The 19276-nt window shown below is 39.7% G+C and overlaps 2 protein-coding genes and 1 long non-coding RNA gene across 4 annotated transcripts in view; 1 reads left to right on the top strand and 2 right to left on the bottom strand.

The window, feature by feature from the left end:
• Positions 1 to 2043: 2043 nt before the first annotated feature.
• On the bottom strand, positions 2044 to 5393 carry LOC139133564 (uncharacterized). The gene is made up of 3 exons (XM_070700293.1): positions 4756 to 5393; positions 3206 to 3340; positions 2044 to 2253 (listed from the first exon to the last, which is right to left on the bottom strand). Exons 1-3 carry the CDS (start codon positions 4798 to 4800, stop codon positions 2044 to 2046), a joined length of 390 nt encoding a protein of 129 aa, XP_070556394.1. The 5' UTR covers positions 4801 to 5393.
• Positions 5394 to 7912: 2519 nt separating this feature from the next.
• On the bottom strand, positions 7913 to 18521 carry LOC139133204 (geminin-like). 2 transcript variants are annotated; one of them, XM_070699645.1, is made up of 8 exons: positions 15768 to 18521; positions 15042 to 15109; positions 12613 to 12703; positions 11957 to 12088; positions 10998 to 11043; positions 10473 to 10555; positions 9900 to 9989; positions 7913 to 9350 (listed from the first exon to the last, which is right to left on the bottom strand). In XM_070699645.1, exons 3-8 carry the CDS (start codon positions 12649 to 12651, stop codon positions 9186 to 9188), a joined length of 555 nt encoding a protein of 184 aa, XP_070555746.1. In that variant the 5' UTR covers positions 12652 to 12703; positions 15042 to 15109; positions 15768 to 18521; the 3' UTR covers positions 7913 to 9185. The 2 variants fall into 2 exon arrangements, with proteins under 2 accessions (XP_070555746.1, XP_070555745.1); XM_070699644.1 differs by having other exon boundaries at positions 17403 to 18219.
• LOC139133205 (uncharacterized) overlaps positions 13525 to 19276 on the top strand; it is a 20970-nt gene continuing 15218 nt past the window's right edge. Inside the window, exon 1 of the long non-coding RNA XR_011552547.1 lies at positions 13525 to 14305. This is a non-coding gene — a long non-coding RNA (uncharacterized lncRNA). The remainder of the gene's footprint in view (positions 14306 to 19276) is intronic.

Here is a 19276-nt window from a genome sequence, read left to right as displayed (position 1 = left end):
CGTTGAGGGCGCTGATGAAGAGCACTATTACAGTTGCAATGTTGTTATATTTTTCACAAGTCTTCTTGTTGCTTTCTTTCTCTTCTTCATCCTCCAAGTCCACAAAATACTAAAACAAAGAAAACATGTAATATATATATATATATATATATATATATATATATATATGTATGTGTGTGTGTGTGTGTGTGTGTGTGTGTGTGTGTGTGTGTGTGTGTGTATATCACAAAATACTACAAAAAATATGTGATATATATATATATATATATATATATATATATATATATATATATATATATAATGTAATAAAAACACAAATCACTTCAAGTACAAATTCATTACTTCTGTTACATAATGTCATACACGTTGCAATCTTCACTCACAAATGTGTTGTGTGTGTGTGAGTGTGTGTGTATATAATATATATATATATATATATATATATAATATATATATATATATAATATATATATATATATTATATATACACACACTCACACACAACACATGTGTATATATATATATATATATATATATATATATATATATATATATATATATATATATATATATATATATATATATATATTAAAAATACAATGAGTAGTTGAAATATGGGAAACAAAGTGTAAAATAACATGCTTAGACTCACCAGTCAGTGAAAGTGTGGAAAACCGATGTTGAAAGGGAATTGTACCGTCTACTTGAGAAACATTTCCCGAAAGATTCTAAACTACAGAAGTTCCCAACAGAAGTTTGAAAGTACTTTGTCTTTCCAGTTACATGAATATTTTAACCAAGTCTGATATTTTGTTTAAACGTAAGCGGACTTTGCCATTGACGTTAGCCTGTCTATGATTTTCCAGAGGGTTAGGGAACGGTCATTATCAACTGATTTGGTGCGGTGTTTTGGTATGGAAAGAGCAAATCGAATAGGGTATTATCATGGCCACTAAGATTTATGATAACGTTATGTTAGTTTTGCAATAACGTATTTTATATGAAGCAGTTCGCAACCCATTTGCTGTGTGACACAAATCTGAACCTATTAAGATCTGCGGCTCGGAAGCGAAATCAATTCACATTTTCGTACATCGCCAAAAGATTACATTCTCACGTATGTGACTAACAGATATCTGTAGAAGGTAATACGGAAATATGAGAAATAAAGCTGGTGACATCTTATAGTTTGCTTTACAGCTCTAAGTGACTGAAATCTTTCACTTCTCTGAAATCGATCACTTTACAGTGACTTGACAACATTTAACAGTTACAAAGTTTTGAAAAGTTATCCATCCAGACACGGCATATACTTGATTGAATTTCTTAAGTCTGCAAAACAATCATTAGATCAACATTTCGCCATGACTTCATTGAACTTTCACAACACAGTTACTTGACAACAGTGCACAGTCTATTTTAAGTATCATTTTCATGCTACATGTATGACTATCAATATCATAGCAACTTAAGAGACTGACACCATCATTCAGTACTGGAGGTATTTTGATGAAACAATTAACAAAGAAAAACCACTTAGTGGCAAAATGACAAGAAAGGATTAGAACAGAAACAGCCAACACCGTTTTCATTTAAAAGAAGTGGTAAAACATACGATCAACGGTTATGTGTAGGTATATCAATTGAAATACAGCATGTTAAATTGCTAGATTGACATTTTATTGTTTTGACCTGTTAATGCAGTGAAGTGGATGAGGTCATCTCGGGAAATTTTAGCCAGGGGGATGAGTAGTCACTTTCGCTTGAGAATTGAACATTTAACGGGTTATTGGAGCCATATTCAGGTACACGGTGACACAAGAAAACATCGCCTTTGTCCAGTTGACAAGAAATGGCCGGTCCTTCAAAGAGTCAAGATTTTGCATCGTTGACTTACCTTTAGGGCAAGAAGTACACCTGTTATGATCTGCAGAATCATGGATGCAATAATCATCACCAACAGCATATAATAGAACCTTGAACTCGGTCCTTCGATAATGACATCCCTCAATTGTCCAGCATTTGCCGACAGTAAAGATATGTTCAGGAAACCCTGGGCGACAGTTTTTGTGTGTGCATAGGTTGAACTTCTGGATGCTCCTTTACGCTTCGGTTGTTTTTGTCCTTCCGGATCTGATCCGGGCTCTCCAGAACCGGCCCTGGCGATCCTGTCCCCAGAGAACCAGCTTGAGCATCTCCAGATACCCGGTTCAGTGATGTACTTCTACTATCGCCTCTATTTTTGTTGTCCATCTATGAAATGTATGAAAAAATGTTGAGAACGTGTAACACAGTTGTCTTTCCTGGCAAATAAACTAAGTACATACCATCGTGTATCATAATTGTCAAACTAATCGTTCTGCAGATTCTTTGCCGAGGCGTTTTGCATCAGAACTATGGTTAGTAAACACCCCCCATTAAGATATAAGGATGTCTGTTATTTTGCACTCATTAAAAAAAATCTTTAAATAAAGATAGTCGACTTTAGTCATTGTACCGATTTTACTACATTGTGACTTTGTCAAAGCGTTCATTGATATCTAAAGTGGATCCAAGCTAGAATTGAATCCTGAACCCGAATAGCGTCGCTGCATGAAGGATAGCTGTGACCGGGGGTAATAGGATATATCGGTGTCATCATCCGGTTGGTCATCCTATGCTGATAGCAATATTCAAATATAAAGTTTATCGCTTGCCGAAAGCATTGCCTCCCTGGACCTAAACATTTTTTCCCTTCGCAATCCGAAATCTTATACAAATTTATGATATGCCGTATTTGCGTCCGACGCACTAGGGCAATTTGGAAGCATGACACTTCCTCAGAGATGAGGGTAAACTAGATTCTCCTCGTACAAATTACTCTTCATATTTTCATATCGGTAGCATTTTCAGTTTCATGAGCTGTACTGCGTATTTCCAGCGTCTTTTTAAGGACTGATACGGAATACTGGTGCTCGTTTCCAACTAAACAATACTTGGTTATTGTCATTATCATTGAACAGTGACGTTAAATAAACTTTCCCGGTAAAATTTCCCTCAGTCGTCGTATGGTATATTATTTCGCATCGACACGTATTCAATCAGTAATGTCACGGAAAATGGGTCCCGCGAGATGCTAGTCTAAACGCCGACTACATTAGATGCCAATATTATCCTAGTTCAAGGTCTAATACGGTTTTAAACTGCACACTAGAGGTATAGATACCGAAGTGATGCCAGAGGTATTGGACCGTCGACGTCTGTCCCGATCGATGCCCGTTTTCGAAAGTTCATCGTCATCGTCACCATCTATTTTCGTGATAACATCCTGAGGATCCGTCTTCGCCCCATTATCTGTTAGCTGTGAAATGAAAAAAAAAATACACACTTAAGTTGTACGAATCGACACATCAAGGCGCAGAGAAGCCTTTTCTTGCATGCGTGTTGTTGAAGGCTTATAAAATCATAATGAGCAGTACCGGGTAACGGTTTATTACATGCCTCGATTTGAATGAAAATCAATGCACTGATCTGAATAAGAACATCCGGGGAGTTAGCATGCCGTGTGAACAATGTACTGACCGGTTTCCATTGACACCCGGTCCGATGAAGCCCTTCGATGTTTTCGACGTCAAAGTAGACGCTAGATGTGAAATGCCATGCGCGCACTGTTATTTTGACCTTCGTTAAAATGTGTCTTATGCTGGTAAATAATGGTAAACTTGTTTGAGAATAACATGTACCTGCATGTAACTAAATGTCATATAGCGTCAACTGTGAAGAGGCATATAATAAATATATTATTGCCTGAATACATGGGCCTATTTACCCTCGCAATAGGGGACAATTTGCCGTCCTGGCGTCGGGCAAATTGTCAACTGCTCTCTGGTACATAAACCCACGTATTCAGGCAATAATATATATTAGCATTCATCTTGACTGAAGGAGTTGCTTCAGAAATTAATAGAGTTTGCAGCGAAACTATTGAAAATGTAAAATGTAAAAATCTAAGAAAGCAATTTTCCCTATTGAGTTTTTTGGTAAATGACGTATTCATTGTGCATTTTTTAAATTGCGAATTTTTAAATGAAATAATTCAACCTGTCTGTACATGTATAGAATCTGGTTGCAAGAGTTTAATAAATAAATAAATAAATAAATAAATAATTAAATAAATAAACTAAAGAGGGATCATGGTCTTAATATACGTTCAATGACTTTGTCGTAAAATAAACTAAATGCCCTTCTCTATCTAACATTCATTATATTATATTACCATGCCCTGCCCGTCGCATTTTGATTTGGCGAGCTGAACCATCACGTGACTGACCACAAATACACAGTAATGGTCTGTTTATATGCCCGTGAATATGAATAATAAGATGAACAACTCAAAGTATCGTAACTTTACATCCTGAAATTTTCGAAAATTTAGACGGTTTTCTTGGGTTCGCTGATAATATAATGGAAATAACAGACTCCGCTCTGACCATTAACGTTTATTTGTGGGCGCGGGCTCGAGGAAAGGCAAATAAACGGGCTCGGCAAGCCTCGCCCGTTAATTTTTGGCTTTCCTCTCGCCCTTGCCCACAAATAAACGATAATGGTCAGCGCGTCGCCCGTTATTTCTATAATAACCGACACCGTACAGTGTAAAACTCAGAAATGTCGGTTCCATTGGCATTTTGACCTGAAAGGTGTTTTTTAAATCTAAGGACAGTCACACCATTATTTTAGAGCATTGTAATGTATAATAAGCGGCATCTTCAGACTTACATTTTGATCCCTGGAGTCACTCTCATGTCTTGAACTTGAAGCCATAATCGTCCTCCGCAAGACCTTTCACTGTGACCGACAACTTCTTAAAGAACATACAGGAAAAGTTAAGCTATGACTGCAACGACAATTCAATTGTACTCATCTAGTGCTACACTGTGCTATCACCTGCATGTAGTTGGACTACTGTCTGTCCCACCATCTGCGTGTGTCTTTGTCTGTCGCTGTCTGTCACTGTCTGTCTGCCTATCCGCCTGTCTGTATGTCTGTCTATATGCCTTTGTCTACCTCTGTGTCTGTCTGTCTGTCTGTCTGTCTGTCTGTCTCTGTCTGTCTGTCTGTCCGCATCTGTCTGCCTCTGTCTCTGTACCTCCCCGGTGTCTGTCTGTCTGTCTATCTGCCGATGTGTTCCACCGTCTGTCTGTCTCTCTGTCTGTCAGTCTACCTATCGGTCTGTCTGTCGTCTGTTCGTATGCCTGCCGGCTTGCCTGTTTGTTTGTCTGTTTGTTTGTTTGTTTGTTTGTTTGTTTGTTTGTTTGTATGCCTACCTGCCTGTCTCATTAATAACAATGTAACTAGTGGAAGATTTTGCTGATTCATAAAAAATACATAAAAATTCGCTTGCCGACCCTGTAGCTGCGCCAAAAAATTTCAAATAATTAATTTCCCTCTGGTCTTAATACGGCAAGTATTAGAACGGCCGATTATGCAGATACTTGAAAAAGTGTAAAGAGAAATGTGTACGGTGAAAAAAGTGTTTTATAAAAGGAATACTTAATGATTCAAAACTACCAAAGTATTCTTGTATTTCGTGTGTCAGAATCGAATTTCTCGATGAGTCATGAAACCTAACAACAAATAGATTTGTGCGGACTTCGAACTAACGATCTATGCTATAAACCGAGCAATAAAGCCGGACTTTGTACTTTAAGACACTTCGTCAAGATGTATACCAATTATTTAAAGCAAGCGCCAATATTTCATGAGGTGACGACACACACGAGTTTACGACGATCTGACAACCGTATCTTATGTTAGAAAAGAAATTCGAAAGCTTAAAAAAATGATGAACGGTTGTTGTATGACAGCGGGAGGGAGCGGAAGCAGTAAAGCGTACAATTATGAAATCATGCCACACTCGCATATTAGGATTTTAGGTATAACGTTTTGTTTAAAAAGCCTACTAATGAATATACGGGTGTGTCAAGCTGTAAAAAGCCGCTATCTTAACAGCAAAAGGGGTCTAGATTATGAAATAGAAAACTTGAAGACTGTCTTAACTTTCCAGAGTGATAAATAGAAAAGCCAAAACAATAGTTACCTTTGTTGTGCTCTCGGCAGCAAGTGCTAGAGTTTTATGAATATGTATTTACACAAATTGAGCCCACACGGTGATCACGGAATGTCTTTCGGTTTGCTACGGTGCTACGCTATTATTTGGCACACACTACGCAATGTTTTTAGGAAAAAATCATAATGTATACCTTTATTAGTTGACAAAGCCATTACATCATCGACCCAAATATGTTTAAAAAATTTTAACTGCCTCTCTTATAAAGATTTGTCTCTAAGCGTCCCCACGTCCTCTCTTGTAAACATTTTATCTCGAAGAGTCTCACGTGGCCAAGGTTGGTTCAAGGCCATACGAGAACGAGATAACACCTACAATAAATTATCAGTAATAACTTGAATGAGAACAATCCAGAACGGGATATTCCATGTTCTGATCTTGTTGAATCTAAAGAAACAATCAAAGACTGACGGAAATTTCCACGTAACAACCATTGCAGAATGATGATATTGTAGTTTTGTAACTTTCGAAAAGTATATAAATTTGTGGAGAATGTACAATATAGAAAATTCGAGACTTGGAACCTCACGTTTGGGCATCATTTTATGAGTGGTATAGCCTCAAACTGATGACGTCAAATCGCCGTACAAAAAAACACCCCAGACGCCTTGTAATTATGGCACTGTGTTTTGTGTACGGCGATTTCATCAGTTTGTGGCTATACCACTTGTAAAATGATGCCCACTTTTGCTATCTTGTAAACAAGATCTGAAGTGGTGCTTACAACCAGTATCTTGGTGCGTAGCTTTAGTTACTAAAAGCATTACGATCAAGACTGGTACCTCAACTCGGATTTCCCTAAATGTGAGCAGCAATGGCTCAAGATGGCCCTAATATTACTGTCATTTTCTTGATTCATTCTTTGTCTCTGCTCTATTACTTACTCACCTTGAATGATACCAAATATTTGACCTGTTTTGGTATCATGACACCATTTATATCAAACGACAAAGTCTTGCGTTACTATCAGTTTTGGCTTTGAGTCCGCATAATAGCCATAGAGGTGATAGGCCTATGTGATGCTGATGTACGATTTTAGCCAAAAGGCAGGCAGAAAAGATGAAAATATCATCGTGATTCTACCAACGGTATTCAAGTATTCGATGGATGGATGATTACAATGACTGATGTTACATAGATATTCTGAAGTTTAATGGGGCAAAATAAAATAAAACATAATCTATTGCTGGAAATCTGGAAATCACAGCCTCTTGTCGCGTAAATTTGTTTCAGAAAGTCCCGTAAAATAGTCTATTGGCGGTGATGGCGCCCTTCATTCTCTTGAGATTTTATACACATGAGAATTTGAGTGGGACGAAATTCTACTTAATAAACACGGTGAATAGCGTCTACATTAAAAGTTTACAGTTTGAGTACATTTTCAGAGATCGCATCACCGTTTCTAAAAAGTAAGTACAACAACATTCGTTTATAAGAATAAATTTGATTAGGTAAATATAATCACCAGTGTTTGATGTGACGGCCGACAACGGATTCCAAATATACTTAGCAGTGTATTCTGATACTTCCGGGATTTTGTTTAAAAAAGTGGCGGTAAGTGATGAGCAAAGTGGTGGTAGGTGATTAGTGGTACATCGGAATGAACGAGTACTGCATGGAAGACATGAAACGGTAAACATGTTACATGCAAACGATTGTTCAATAATTCAGCTTTCCTTGGCATTCACTCCACTGAGAAATGAAAATGTATTCCTTCATAGTTTCACAAGCACATGTTCATTCAATATGACAGCGTGTGTACACGTGGTCGATGATAAAATTAGATGGAAATCGTTAACACAGACATTAATATTCGAATATCGCTCTCAAATTTTATGATTTATTGACGTAATAAATCTATTTGTGCACACAAACAGACAGCAAGAACACGCTGAACAAGAAAGTCAAGTACAAAAAGACAGACCCACAGTCGTGTAAACGACCGATGATAGTGGGTTCTGTCAACATCATACATGTTTAATTGGTGGAGGAGGACACCAAAGACGTCGAAAGAAAAGATAACTTCACATGTTGATCTCGTTGCTTTCTCACCACGCCTTGTTGCAAGGGTGGATAAATTGAAATATAAAGGGATTGGAGGGTTCCATGGATTGAAATTCCAGGGAAATTTCGATTTGATGCAATTACTTTCTTAACATTTTGAAAAGACTACTGTAACGGGGATATCCAGCAGTTTGTGTGAAACTGAATACTGCCATAATTTAACTTTTATGTAAATATCAATAAATATTATGATTATGCTTTCATACAAGAATTCTGTATTTTTGTAAAGCAAAATTCCAATAAAATCTTGGTTTTGAACCCTTATAAACACATATTATGTGTTTGGTGTTTTCTACATTTTAGCTTAAAACTTCATCATTTAAAAAGTCATTTTGGAATTGTTTCAAAGCAATCATGTAATCTCATTTAAATTTATACTCTACAAAATTATTTTCAGGAACAACCAGCCATGATTTTAATCACACGCACAACATTTCTTAGAAAACACCTGGCCAGTAATTCAATGATATGCGCTACTCATTGCTGAAATGATATTGCATTTGGTAGAATAATTGCACCGGTTCGTGATGAAAGGATAACAAAAATAGTATACATTGGAAGATCCATTCATCAAGGAAAAATGAAAGTTTGCAGTGAAGGTTTTGGTATGAACTGTTCATTTTCCGAAATGCAGTAAAGTAAATGGGATTTAAGGTAGAATGCGCCTCGGGGACAGATAACCGGACACTGGGAAACAGTTACGATAAACACGATTGGAACTGTTTTGGGATAATTGGATCTTCATATTTTCCAAATTTCTCAAAAATGTTAGGTGCCCTATAGCTGAATGTCTCAATTATACAAATTACTCATAAAACAAGTGTGTAACGTAAAAAGAAAAGCAGATTAGCTTACATTTGCAGATTTGAAAGACATTACTTCACCATCCAATTATTGTCTCTATTACCAAATTTTTCTCGGTGACCACCCCTGATTTTTATTTAAACTTCCTTTAATTAAGGGACATTTTAGAAGTATTTCAAATTCGAGGCGCAAACTACTTTGATTTTTATTTTCACTTTCTTTCTTTAATCTCTCGATCGGTCTGTTTCGAAGGTGATGGATGCGATTTTGATTTTGATTCTGAAGACGTCTTTTCTGTTGGGTCTTCGGACGGTCTGCTTTCCTCCTCCGGCTCCTCGTTGGTCTTCTCATCGTCTTCTTTGTCGTTCGTCAGTTCCTGCGGAAACAGAAGCGTTTACAACAAGCCGGAACAAATAATGGTTCTGCGCATGATCGTAACATCAAACTTGTGTCTTACAAAAAATATTTTAAGATCAGCAGAAGAAAAATAATCACAACATGGTAGATGACTGATTCAAATCCCATAAATGTATCTCTTTCTTTGTGGACATCAGAATATTTGACACTTTTATTAGATGACATTCTTTGAATTCTACTTACTATAACGAAATTGCCTTTTTTTTCGGTTTTACAACAAGACTCATCAGTTAATCGTTAATAGTACTTGTATGTGTACACATACAAGTACTATTAACTTGTATGTGTACACATCTTTGAGTTGGTCCATTTACTCGAACTAATTTTAGTTTGAAAGTAAAATTTATAAATTGTAGCCGATGGGTCTGCAATTTTATAACGCCGATTATGATCGTCTTAGGGTAGATTTCAATTGGCTTGGTAATGAACATGTGTTATACATTGCCGTTCTCCGCAGTTCAAAGATTGGTCACTCAACTGTAATAGACAACAAATATGACAAACCTACCCTGATAACAGATGCGAAATATTCCGCTTGCTTGGCAAGTTCTGAGAGTCGTTGAACTTCACTGTTCAACTCTCGGACTTTGTTGTGAAGCTGAAAGGATAAAATTCATCACTTATGAGGATTGATTACTTTCATTTATTCATAAAGGTCACTGCTACACACCGCAAAATAAAAAGAAATGTAGTGTTAACACACAAATTTGAAATTGTACGTATCTCCTAATGATTCAATTACGGCTTGTCTTCAGAAATATCATTTGGCATAAATATTATATATTCATGTCTTACTCATTATAAGAGCAGGTCAACGGGTTTCTTTTACTTCTTTAAAGAAAAACGTAACAGACGAGAAAAGTCGAACTTTGAATTTGAAGATTTAATTCAGTAACCTTGACAGGACTCAGACGCGAGATTAAAACTTATTTGGATGAAATTATTCAAGCAAGTCAGAGGAGGATCGGACAAAACAAAGTGACTATAGGTGGCGGTATAACTGGTATGGCAGGACACGGTCCCTCCTGGGGGACTTTGTGTGTGGAGGGACTGTGGGCAAGACAAGCAATCTTGGATTTACCTCTTCATTCTCCCTGAGAGCGTCTTCCAAGGCTTTCCTCCTCTCTTCCGCGAGGTCCTTCCAGTATGATTCCGGCACTGGCTCTGGAATGAAAGGGAATAATGCATAAGTTTGATTCACACTGAGAAACACGATACACGTCTGAATGCCACGGGGAGATTTCAGGACATGCCAGCAGCGGTGTCTGGTCAGAGCCTATAATAGACCATGAGAATACATCTGTTATAAGCCTGCTGTGTATGTACATGTCCGCGATTGCATTGAATTGTGCGATTCAAACATTTGGCGGATGAAAGAAATTTCAAAACAGAATAATAAATTTAAATGTATGATTTTCCTTGCACCCTGTGATGTAGCAGTTGACATGTTGTTTATGAAGCATGTGAAAAGGCATGAGACGACGAAAATGAGTTCAATATACTGAGTTAGTGATCACACATCAACAGGCTAAAGGGTCAAATATTCTGATCCCTGGTCACAGATAAGCCAAATAAGGCTGCACTTCTAACCATCTTCATGTCTTACCATTGACCATGAGTTCGAGAGCCTCGTCTGCTAGTGATTTGGTTTTCTGAGGGAAGCAAAATGGAGAGAGATTAACATTAGATGAGCATAAATCTCCAAAGTGTAAACTTTTGAATCATTTTGCAGTATTTTTGTTCTGTTTCTTAAATACGCGAAAAATCAAATACGAGTACCAAGTGTTCAGCTTGTGAACACAGTTTGTGCGTAATGAAACGATTTCATGGGACATACCAGTATGGCCTTATACCACTGGTCCCTAGCAGTGTACATGTCACCCCCAACGTCCAATCAGTGCGAAGTGCGCCTTTCGTCTTACCCAAGAGTGGTGTAATTAAATTCAACACGCAAATACTTTACGGTCAATCGAAAGCTTGCATGATTCTCAGTACAAACGCCTCTCTTTCCAACACTGAGACAACAATGACAGGCATCATCTGTTACCTATTTACACCGGCAAATTAAAACGCAGTCACATGCTCCAGAGTACGCAAGTGAAAGTCTGACGTGTGTACGAAGTCGATTGAAGCGGAGTGCTTCTCATGTAAATACTCGGAAAATCTGTTGAGCTCACAAATTTGCAGAGGAAACTAAGAGATAGCGATCAATAGTCCCGTCAAAAGGAAATGATATGGGGCATGGATAGTACGCGATACGTAGATTTGTAGTTCACAGTGTCTTGCATCGATACTGGGTTTGATTTGACAGCAAACCTATTCCAGTTAAACAATAAATGATCTCTGTAAATCGTTGATTAGTTTTTCAAAACTATGTAATTCAGTAGTGCCATTGTATTCTTTGATTTGTTCCGTATGAACTTTTCTTAGACTTCGCACTTGTCAAGTAAGAGATCCTTACAAACGTACCTTCTGACATTTGATGATTCGAAAATTGGACCCCTTAACCAACATTTTAAAAATACAATTTTGTCAGTGGAAATTAGAGGAGAATGCTACCCGTACCGAAATGCTATCTGGAGTAATTGCACTGTTTTTCGTATCGTCGCCTTTCTTCGAAAGACCATCGTCGCCGTCACGGTTTCCTTTCGTGACAACCTCATGGAGATCCTCAGTCGCTCCACTACTGCAGGTTTCCTGATGAGAACGGAAAAATCATGAGAAATATTTTTTTCTGCAAGAGGTGGTACATCACACAATGAGGAAAATTCCCACTGTGAAGAACGAGTAATGCCACAACTGGTTACAAACTGTCGTGGTAGTCTTAACCGAAGTTGACGAAAAGGGTGACATGTCGGTAATCACTCATTCATTCACCTCATCAACTCATTTTCAGTGTCGCTTGGCGCTGTTTCTGAAGTCTAGTTTTGTGTAACTTCATAATGATGTCATTTGACGTATAACATTCATTTTGTGGCCTAATGCAGCGTTTTAGAGGATATGTTGACGTGAGCAAACTTCACGAGACTCGGAATGAAACTATTCATGTGACGGTGTGTGTTAAGAGGCCTCTGACACAAACGACATATATTTACACGCATTTGTTTGTACATGAGTATTTCGAAGTGGACAATGTAACTATTCTGTATACCATAGCCTTTTCACAGTCACGCGTTTAAGCATAGACCATAGGGTCTATTATTTAAGGAAACGAAACTTACTGTCAAGCCGTCAGAATCCCCACTTTGGTTTAGAGCCATCGTGATCTTTCAGTCGAAACTCTCCAGCTGTATAGAGGGCGCTGTGCAGTTCCTACAAGAAAACACAAACTGAAGCTGTCACCATGATCACATACCTGGGTTGCCTATGCATAGAGCCTCCAGTCAACTGTCCAGCGCCCGGTGTCCAGCTAGAGAGCGTACAGAGCTCTCTCTCTCTCTCTCTCTCTCTCTCTCTCTCTCTCTCTCTCTCTCTCTCTCTCTCAAAAATATTCAGGCGCATAGAGCAAATAATTTGAAAACTTCAATAGATGGACATAATTCACTGAAGTCGTCAAATAAAAACCTTGTCATGTCATTCCTGTGTAAAAACAACCTTCAGATAACAATCGGTGCGCGTTGAGATTTGTGGACGATGATTGATTAATGGATTGGATTTGCAAGCCATAAACAACAGTACTTGGATCGGGCTAGAGTGAACGAACAGACGGAAAACAGCAGCATGCACCGATTTGAGCTTTCATTCTTCTGACAATGCAGAACGACCCGCAAACCTGAAGATTGTAGTCGGCTATAGCAAATCAAATTTGAACAGACATTCCAACACAGTGCTCTCTACTTGAGATTAGATAACAACGCGAAACGTTGAAGTGCGATTGCGGGGTTGCTGAATGTCAAGATAGGTGGAAGAGTTTGAAAACACTTGGAGAAAAACTGACAATGGAAAAAAAGGGTCGGCTGGCCATTTTTTAATTGCATCGTGCTGGTTGTAGTTAGTCTTGTTTGACCAATTGGTGGCCACGCTTAATCCGGCGTTTCCTGTGACAGTGCGTACATATTGACAAAAACACATTTGCTAAAATGTTTCCGTCGCTACCATGGAGTTCACAAACGAGGAGAACTTCTGTTCGCAGTTAGGAAAACGACTACTTTCGATGTAAGTACGACTCCCTATGACGATAGAATGTACAGACAATGAGGCGAGACGGCACGGCGGACTACCAACTGCCCCATGACCAACTCATGGAAGTTGACACGGTCACCTGTTTTCTAAAATTCTGCTCTGCGCCAGTGCCTCATAGACGTGTGTTTATGCGCCTATCAAAAAGAAGGCGTATATACACACGTCTACGAGGCACGTAGGCGCAGAGCAGAATTTTAGAAAACAGGAGACTAGACCGTGCTCCATGTCTAAATCAAGTGTCAAATATAGACTGCAGTACGTTCCGGCATGGATGTAAAAAATAGATGGTTCCGGTCGGCTAGTAGGTGCAAGGGGAGGAAATCTCGGAAATCTCGATTACTTTGTTCCATTATAATTCAAACTGAAGGCTGTAGTCACTGTGTCAGGCTAAAGGGTGGCAACCAGTCAACAAAGACACTAGAAACTGCCACAGCATAACGACCTTGTACGACCTATGGTACCTGGATTACCGAGCAATAAAGTGTGTACCATAAGACGCGTTGTCAAAATGTAAGCCTGTAAAACAACAACATAAGGCAAGGCACTGTCACCCTAGAATTCAGTCGAGTGACCGCGCCCACGACAAACGGTCTTTATTCAAGGAGACGCCAGCACATTAACCCGGAGGTGATCAAAACATACGAAAACAGTATCATTCGTGAAAACAACCCACTGTCAAAATGTGATTAAGCGATGACAGCCATGGTTTGGGCGGTCGATTGACAGCAACAGGTAAGAGTAAACTTGAAGTTGGGCGGTGAAGTTGACCTGGGTGATTCTCACGGTCGGGCGGTGTCATGTACATGTTTGCCGTTGGGAATAAGTCAATTCTCCAATCGTAAACAGTGCTCGCTTGTTCTCAATGAGAGGGAATGCCTTGACGAGCCACGATCATAGTGGAAGTAGAATGCAGTTCTATGGTAGAATAATAGAACAACAGAAAAAGCGGCAAAATTGGCGCCCTTTTCAAGTAGTATGGTAGAAACTATTTTACCAAGGATACACACCGACGCAACAGTTCAGTAACTATGGGCGAACAACACATATGCATAAACGGATGTCAATGAAGTTAATGTTGCATATACCTGAGCAAAAATGGTTTCTACCAAATTACGTATTCAAACGCTATTCTTGGCGCTTCTTTTCGAATTACAAAACGTCAACGCAGCTACTTGGTTTAGTTTTTACCTAAGCGTAGTTGATGTCGCGAGATTAATGCCTATGAAAGCGACTTTTCGTGACCCGCTAAAGTTGACTATGACTTAAAAATATGAAAACAGCCTCCCACCGGCTCGATCCGTGTGGAAGAACACAATATAAGCGAACCGGGTAGGATTTTCTCGTATATTCCGGACCATATAAATATACAGTTGGATAAATGACAGTGTTTGTACATGCAAACGTAATCTATCGCGAATAAACGGGGAAGTTCTTTACCGTTGATTTGAAAAAAAACCGACCGACTTACCTGGATGTAGTCTTTCATTCGGAGACAAGACATTGTTCTTTGAAGTTAAAGTTTCTCGTATATATATGCTGTAAATAACAAACGGCAGATTTGTGAGCATGTTTGTGCATGATTTTACTACAGTTGAGCGATGTTCGTTATGGTCGGCGACGCTACATCCTGACAAAGTCACTCTCTCTCTGCGAAGGCTTTCATTGGGCGACATAGAAATCACACAACTCAAGAAGCCAATAGTAAGACAAAAGTCCCGCACACCAGCAAGTCTCAACATGGCTCTGGCGACTCCCTTGCGTGTCGCCACATGCAACAGCTCGACTTATGCAGATTTTGCGATTTGAAAATCAGAAAAAAAAAAACCGTTTAACATTTCTAATGATCGTTGAACGGTACGTAATATCATTCTTAGAACCTTAAAAATATCATATGATGGTATTGGTGATGCTGTGTGGAAATGTAGTTATTTTGTTTCTTTGTTGACGCTGATTGCGACTGACAGATGCATCTACAGATCGCGAGCGAGAGATCCAGTAAGTTCTTCGGCACACCGACACGTAATCACATTATCGTATTGCGTTCCCACGTCTGCACACGGCTACACACAGAAGGGACGATAGAGCGGCGACACCATGCCACGGTAGTGAATGGTTCCAATCACCGGCTGGCGACTCGTAAAGGCTAGTCAAGACGCTGGTGATCGTGTGTAATTATAGGTGAACTCGGATTTACCTTTACAAAAGAGTGGCATGATTTGTGGCCGCACAATAAGCTGTAAAATGGACACGCCTCCTGACATGATCATTATACAAAATGATCATGAATTACGTCGTATTTGAAGAGCTAAATGCCTCAACCTTCTACATCTTGTCAGCGGCAGTAAACTGAAGTGTGAGATTGTCATTACTTGGCTCAAGGATATTGGTTCAATCACGGTTACTCTACCCATGGAGGTAGCAGGGACTACCTACATGCTCTACCCCACACCGTGGTTCAATCTTCTAGCAAAATGTCCGTACATGCCCTGATCTCATTATCATGACCATCCTTCTCAAGAAATCCCTTTTCGATCCGTTAAATTACGAAGACGTAGCCAATCTGGATTAAAATGCTTGTCGATTCGGAGAGGTTTATGTAAAGCGTCAACAAGGGATCTTATCACTCTGTGCAGCCGCGATATCACGACATCTGCGCAGGGTTTGCAAACAAACGCAATCGTAGAGATCTAAAGAAGTGTACATGTCACTTACGTAACATTTGTCAACGTCTGTCCGCTACTTGCCCCACCTCTCCACGATTTACAGTAGGGGGTACCTGGTCCATGATCCATGGTAGAACGTTGATGCAACTGAAAATTGCGGTGTAGTTACATACTATCGTCGAGGTAGCACACACCCTCAATGATGCCACAATAGTAGCTGAGCGAAAAAGGGGGGTACTTGGACAAGCGTGGTACTCGGATAGCGAGCGGCCTAACGGTTCTGCCCCTTCCTCTGAAACTTGGTACTCGGATAATTTTATAATAACACACGTCAGATCGAGAATGTGCGTACCTCTAATATTTCAGAATGGGCCATAAGCCAAGGAAGCCCATACTCTGGTTCCCTACGTTGATTCCAGACCCCGCCACCGCACTCCGAACCGTGGTTACTTTTTAATGTACCTTGCTACACAGACCTTGCTTGGTCGTCGGTGGGCTTTGTCGATTCAGAGACCCTTCAAATACTTTAAGAAACCGACGCCAAACGGTGTTGAAAATATGCAATCAATCATGGGAATTACGGACATACATTTGACGTGTTTTAAAAATAATGTGAAGGCTGTGAGTGTTAATAATTCCCCGCGTACCAAAGGTGACCGAAACAACCCGGTATAAAGGTTGCAGTTGGTTTCGGATGTTTGTGTGTCGAAAATGGCATCACTACTCTGTCTCACCACGGACGTACCGCAGTCCACCGTGGGTGGAGGGACGGTGCGCAGTCTGTGGTACGTCCATAGTCTCAATGTGTGGGCCAACTGAGTCTGTACAGATCATTAGCTCCACGCGCAGATGAACAATTAAGCTTTTTATACAAAAGAAGTTCTGAACACGATAGCATTATTAACATTTATTCTGGTATACCTTACAATAAAGTGTATCTCGTTCTGTTGATCATGGTACGTATCCGACGAAGAGGTCTCAAAATCCAACGATCCGATGATCACGCTTTGAATAATCCAGCTATTTACTCATGTACCTGTCAGGCGAAGACTTAACAGATGCCACGCTCATAGTTTAACCTTTATCCTGGTCGTGAAATGACACTGTAAAAACGTCAAAATCGTGCTACGGTGCAGTGCGAGAGAGAAAAAAGGGACGCCGCTCACCTCAGTAATTTTGTCGTGCGGCTGTCAGGCCCGTCTTTACATTAAAGCAGAATCCTTTCGTCATCTTGCTAAGTTCCGTAAGTTGTTCACCTCACAATTATTATTTCCCAGACTCGTACGTAACGCATGATATTTTGAGTCCTCGGACAGAACCGAAACACCGTACTGCAATACTAGACAGTGTGAGCGAATAGCAAACACTCTGATCGATAGAGATTTTATCAAGGCCATGCTTCAAGTAGTTCAAGAAACCCCTGACAATTGCATCATAGAGATGGCAATGGTGCAGAAGAAAGAATCGAATCTTAATACGCCCTTCCAGATCTGACGCCCACGGTAGTTGTGCACAGACTAGTTCCTTGGTCATGCAGGCTGTTCACTATTTCCTCGTTCGGGCGAATCATCAAACATTTTCCTTATATTCACGTAACAGCTACATCCATTGGTTGAACAATCCGATGTGACTTCATTTCTGCAGACTTGTCTGCTAACATCGCGCTTTCCACAGACAACTTCGGGTGTTCCGTCTGTTATCGCGAAATAATCTGAGAGCCAACAGTTGCCCATTCGCCGACACTGTATAGGCAGGCAAGAATACTCATAGTGTTCCAGGTCCACGGTATCTCGAACAAATCCGTTGTAATCCTTACGTACGGTTCCTAGGGACGTGCTTGGCGTAGAGAGTCTACTGTCTATGGTACGACATACATCAGTTTTTAAGGGCTTCAGAAGCCAAGCGTGTACCGCTTTAACGCATTGTTTATTTAGTGAAGCGGTTCGACGATCAAATCACCTCTCACTTTAGGTGAAAGTTTGTACAGTATTTAGATTATTGCCGGGGGAATAAAATCCAAGTACCCTGATAGCATACATCAAATGTCAGAATGTAAAATGGTTGTATCACCCCCTTGACCCGCTATATGTTAAAGCGCTCTGGGATGGTGCCAAACATGAGGATGGTTTGGTGTATAGAAAAGGCCAATCGCCATGCACGACATCACTAACTCACTAACTGTACACGCAAATGCGAGAAATAATCTGAGCCTACCAAAGTTTTGAGTGCGCTCTGGGATTAATATCGTGACTAGGATGTGCGGCGCCCAGCGTTGTCAAGGTTACTGATTCAAGCCGAATGGCACGATTTGGTCACGTGACCAATACAAATACAAACATGTGAATGGCGGTGTTGTACAAGGGAAAAATACAAGAATTTGTGCACGTGATTGTAGCATGACATCAACAAATACGCGAGCAAGACTCAGCTACACGTTCGGTTGTCTGTCTGTTTTACTGAGTGGTTGCAATTGCTCACATCTATAGACATTGGAAACTTTCTCTTGCAGGTTCAAAAGCTGAAAATCAAACACGATTAAGGGAGTTTCTTTTTAAGTTGACATTTCTGTGAAGGAGACAAGGCTACCGTTTTCAATGATGATATATGAGCGCTTGATAACTTCTTGATCGTAGAGAAACTGTCAAATTTTGGCATTTACTGGTCACAGTGGTGAACGCCCGAAAATTTTGCCATAATTTAAAAGCAAGGTCAAACTTGTGTTTTTCTCGATCACTTTTCTAGCACGTGAAAAGATTCTACGTGACCGGTTTGTCAAATAAAAATATAAATCTACTAATTGTACGTCCGTGGAGACGGTACTCGTCCCTTCAAAGGGGGCAAATAGCAACTTACTGACATTCTTGTAAATTTTGCTGACTTATCTTTCCGACAGCAGAGTTCCGTTTCTCTAATAAAATAGCGAAGTAGTCAACAAACTTAGCGACTCGGTGACTTTGTTGCCATGGCCGTCTTTGTCGCGCGATTAAGTTGTCTGTTTACGTTACGATCACCATATTTGTAATTGACTCAAACCACCTGT

This window comes from Ptychodera flava, chromosome 5, assembly GCF_041260155.1.
Source record: "Ptychodera flava strain L36383 chromosome 5, AS_Pfla_20210202, whole genome shotgun sequence".
NCBI lineage: Eukaryota > Metazoa > Hemichordata > Enteropneusta > Ptychoderidae > Ptychodera > Ptychodera flava.
This window is presented reverse-complemented; position numbering and strand designations above follow the sequence as displayed.

Coding starts and splice junctions, on each gene's coding strand:
- LOC139133564 (XM_070700293.1), bottom strand. CDS start 4,800: ATGGCTTCAAGTTCAAGACATGAGAGTGACTCCAGGGATCAAAAT. Junction 3,341..4,755: donor GTGACTCCAGGGATCAAAAT/GTAAGTCTGAAG, acceptor TTCATTTCACAG/CTAACAGATAATGGGGCGAA. Junction 2,254..3,205: donor ATACCTCTGGCATCACTTCG/GTATCTATACCT, acceptor TACATTTCATAG/ATGGACAACAAAAATAGAGG.
- LOC139133204 (XM_070699645.1), bottom strand. CDS start 12,651: ATGGCTCTAAACCAAAGTGGGGATTCTGACGGCTTGACA. Junction 12,089..12,612: donor GGGATTCTGACGGCTTGACA/GTAAGTTTCGTT, acceptor CGTTCTCATCAG/GAAACCTGCAGTAGTGGAGC. Junction 9,351..9,899: donor ATTTCGCATCTGTTATCAGG/GTAGGTTTGTCA, acceptor CTGTTTCCGCAG/GAACTGACGAACGACAAAGA.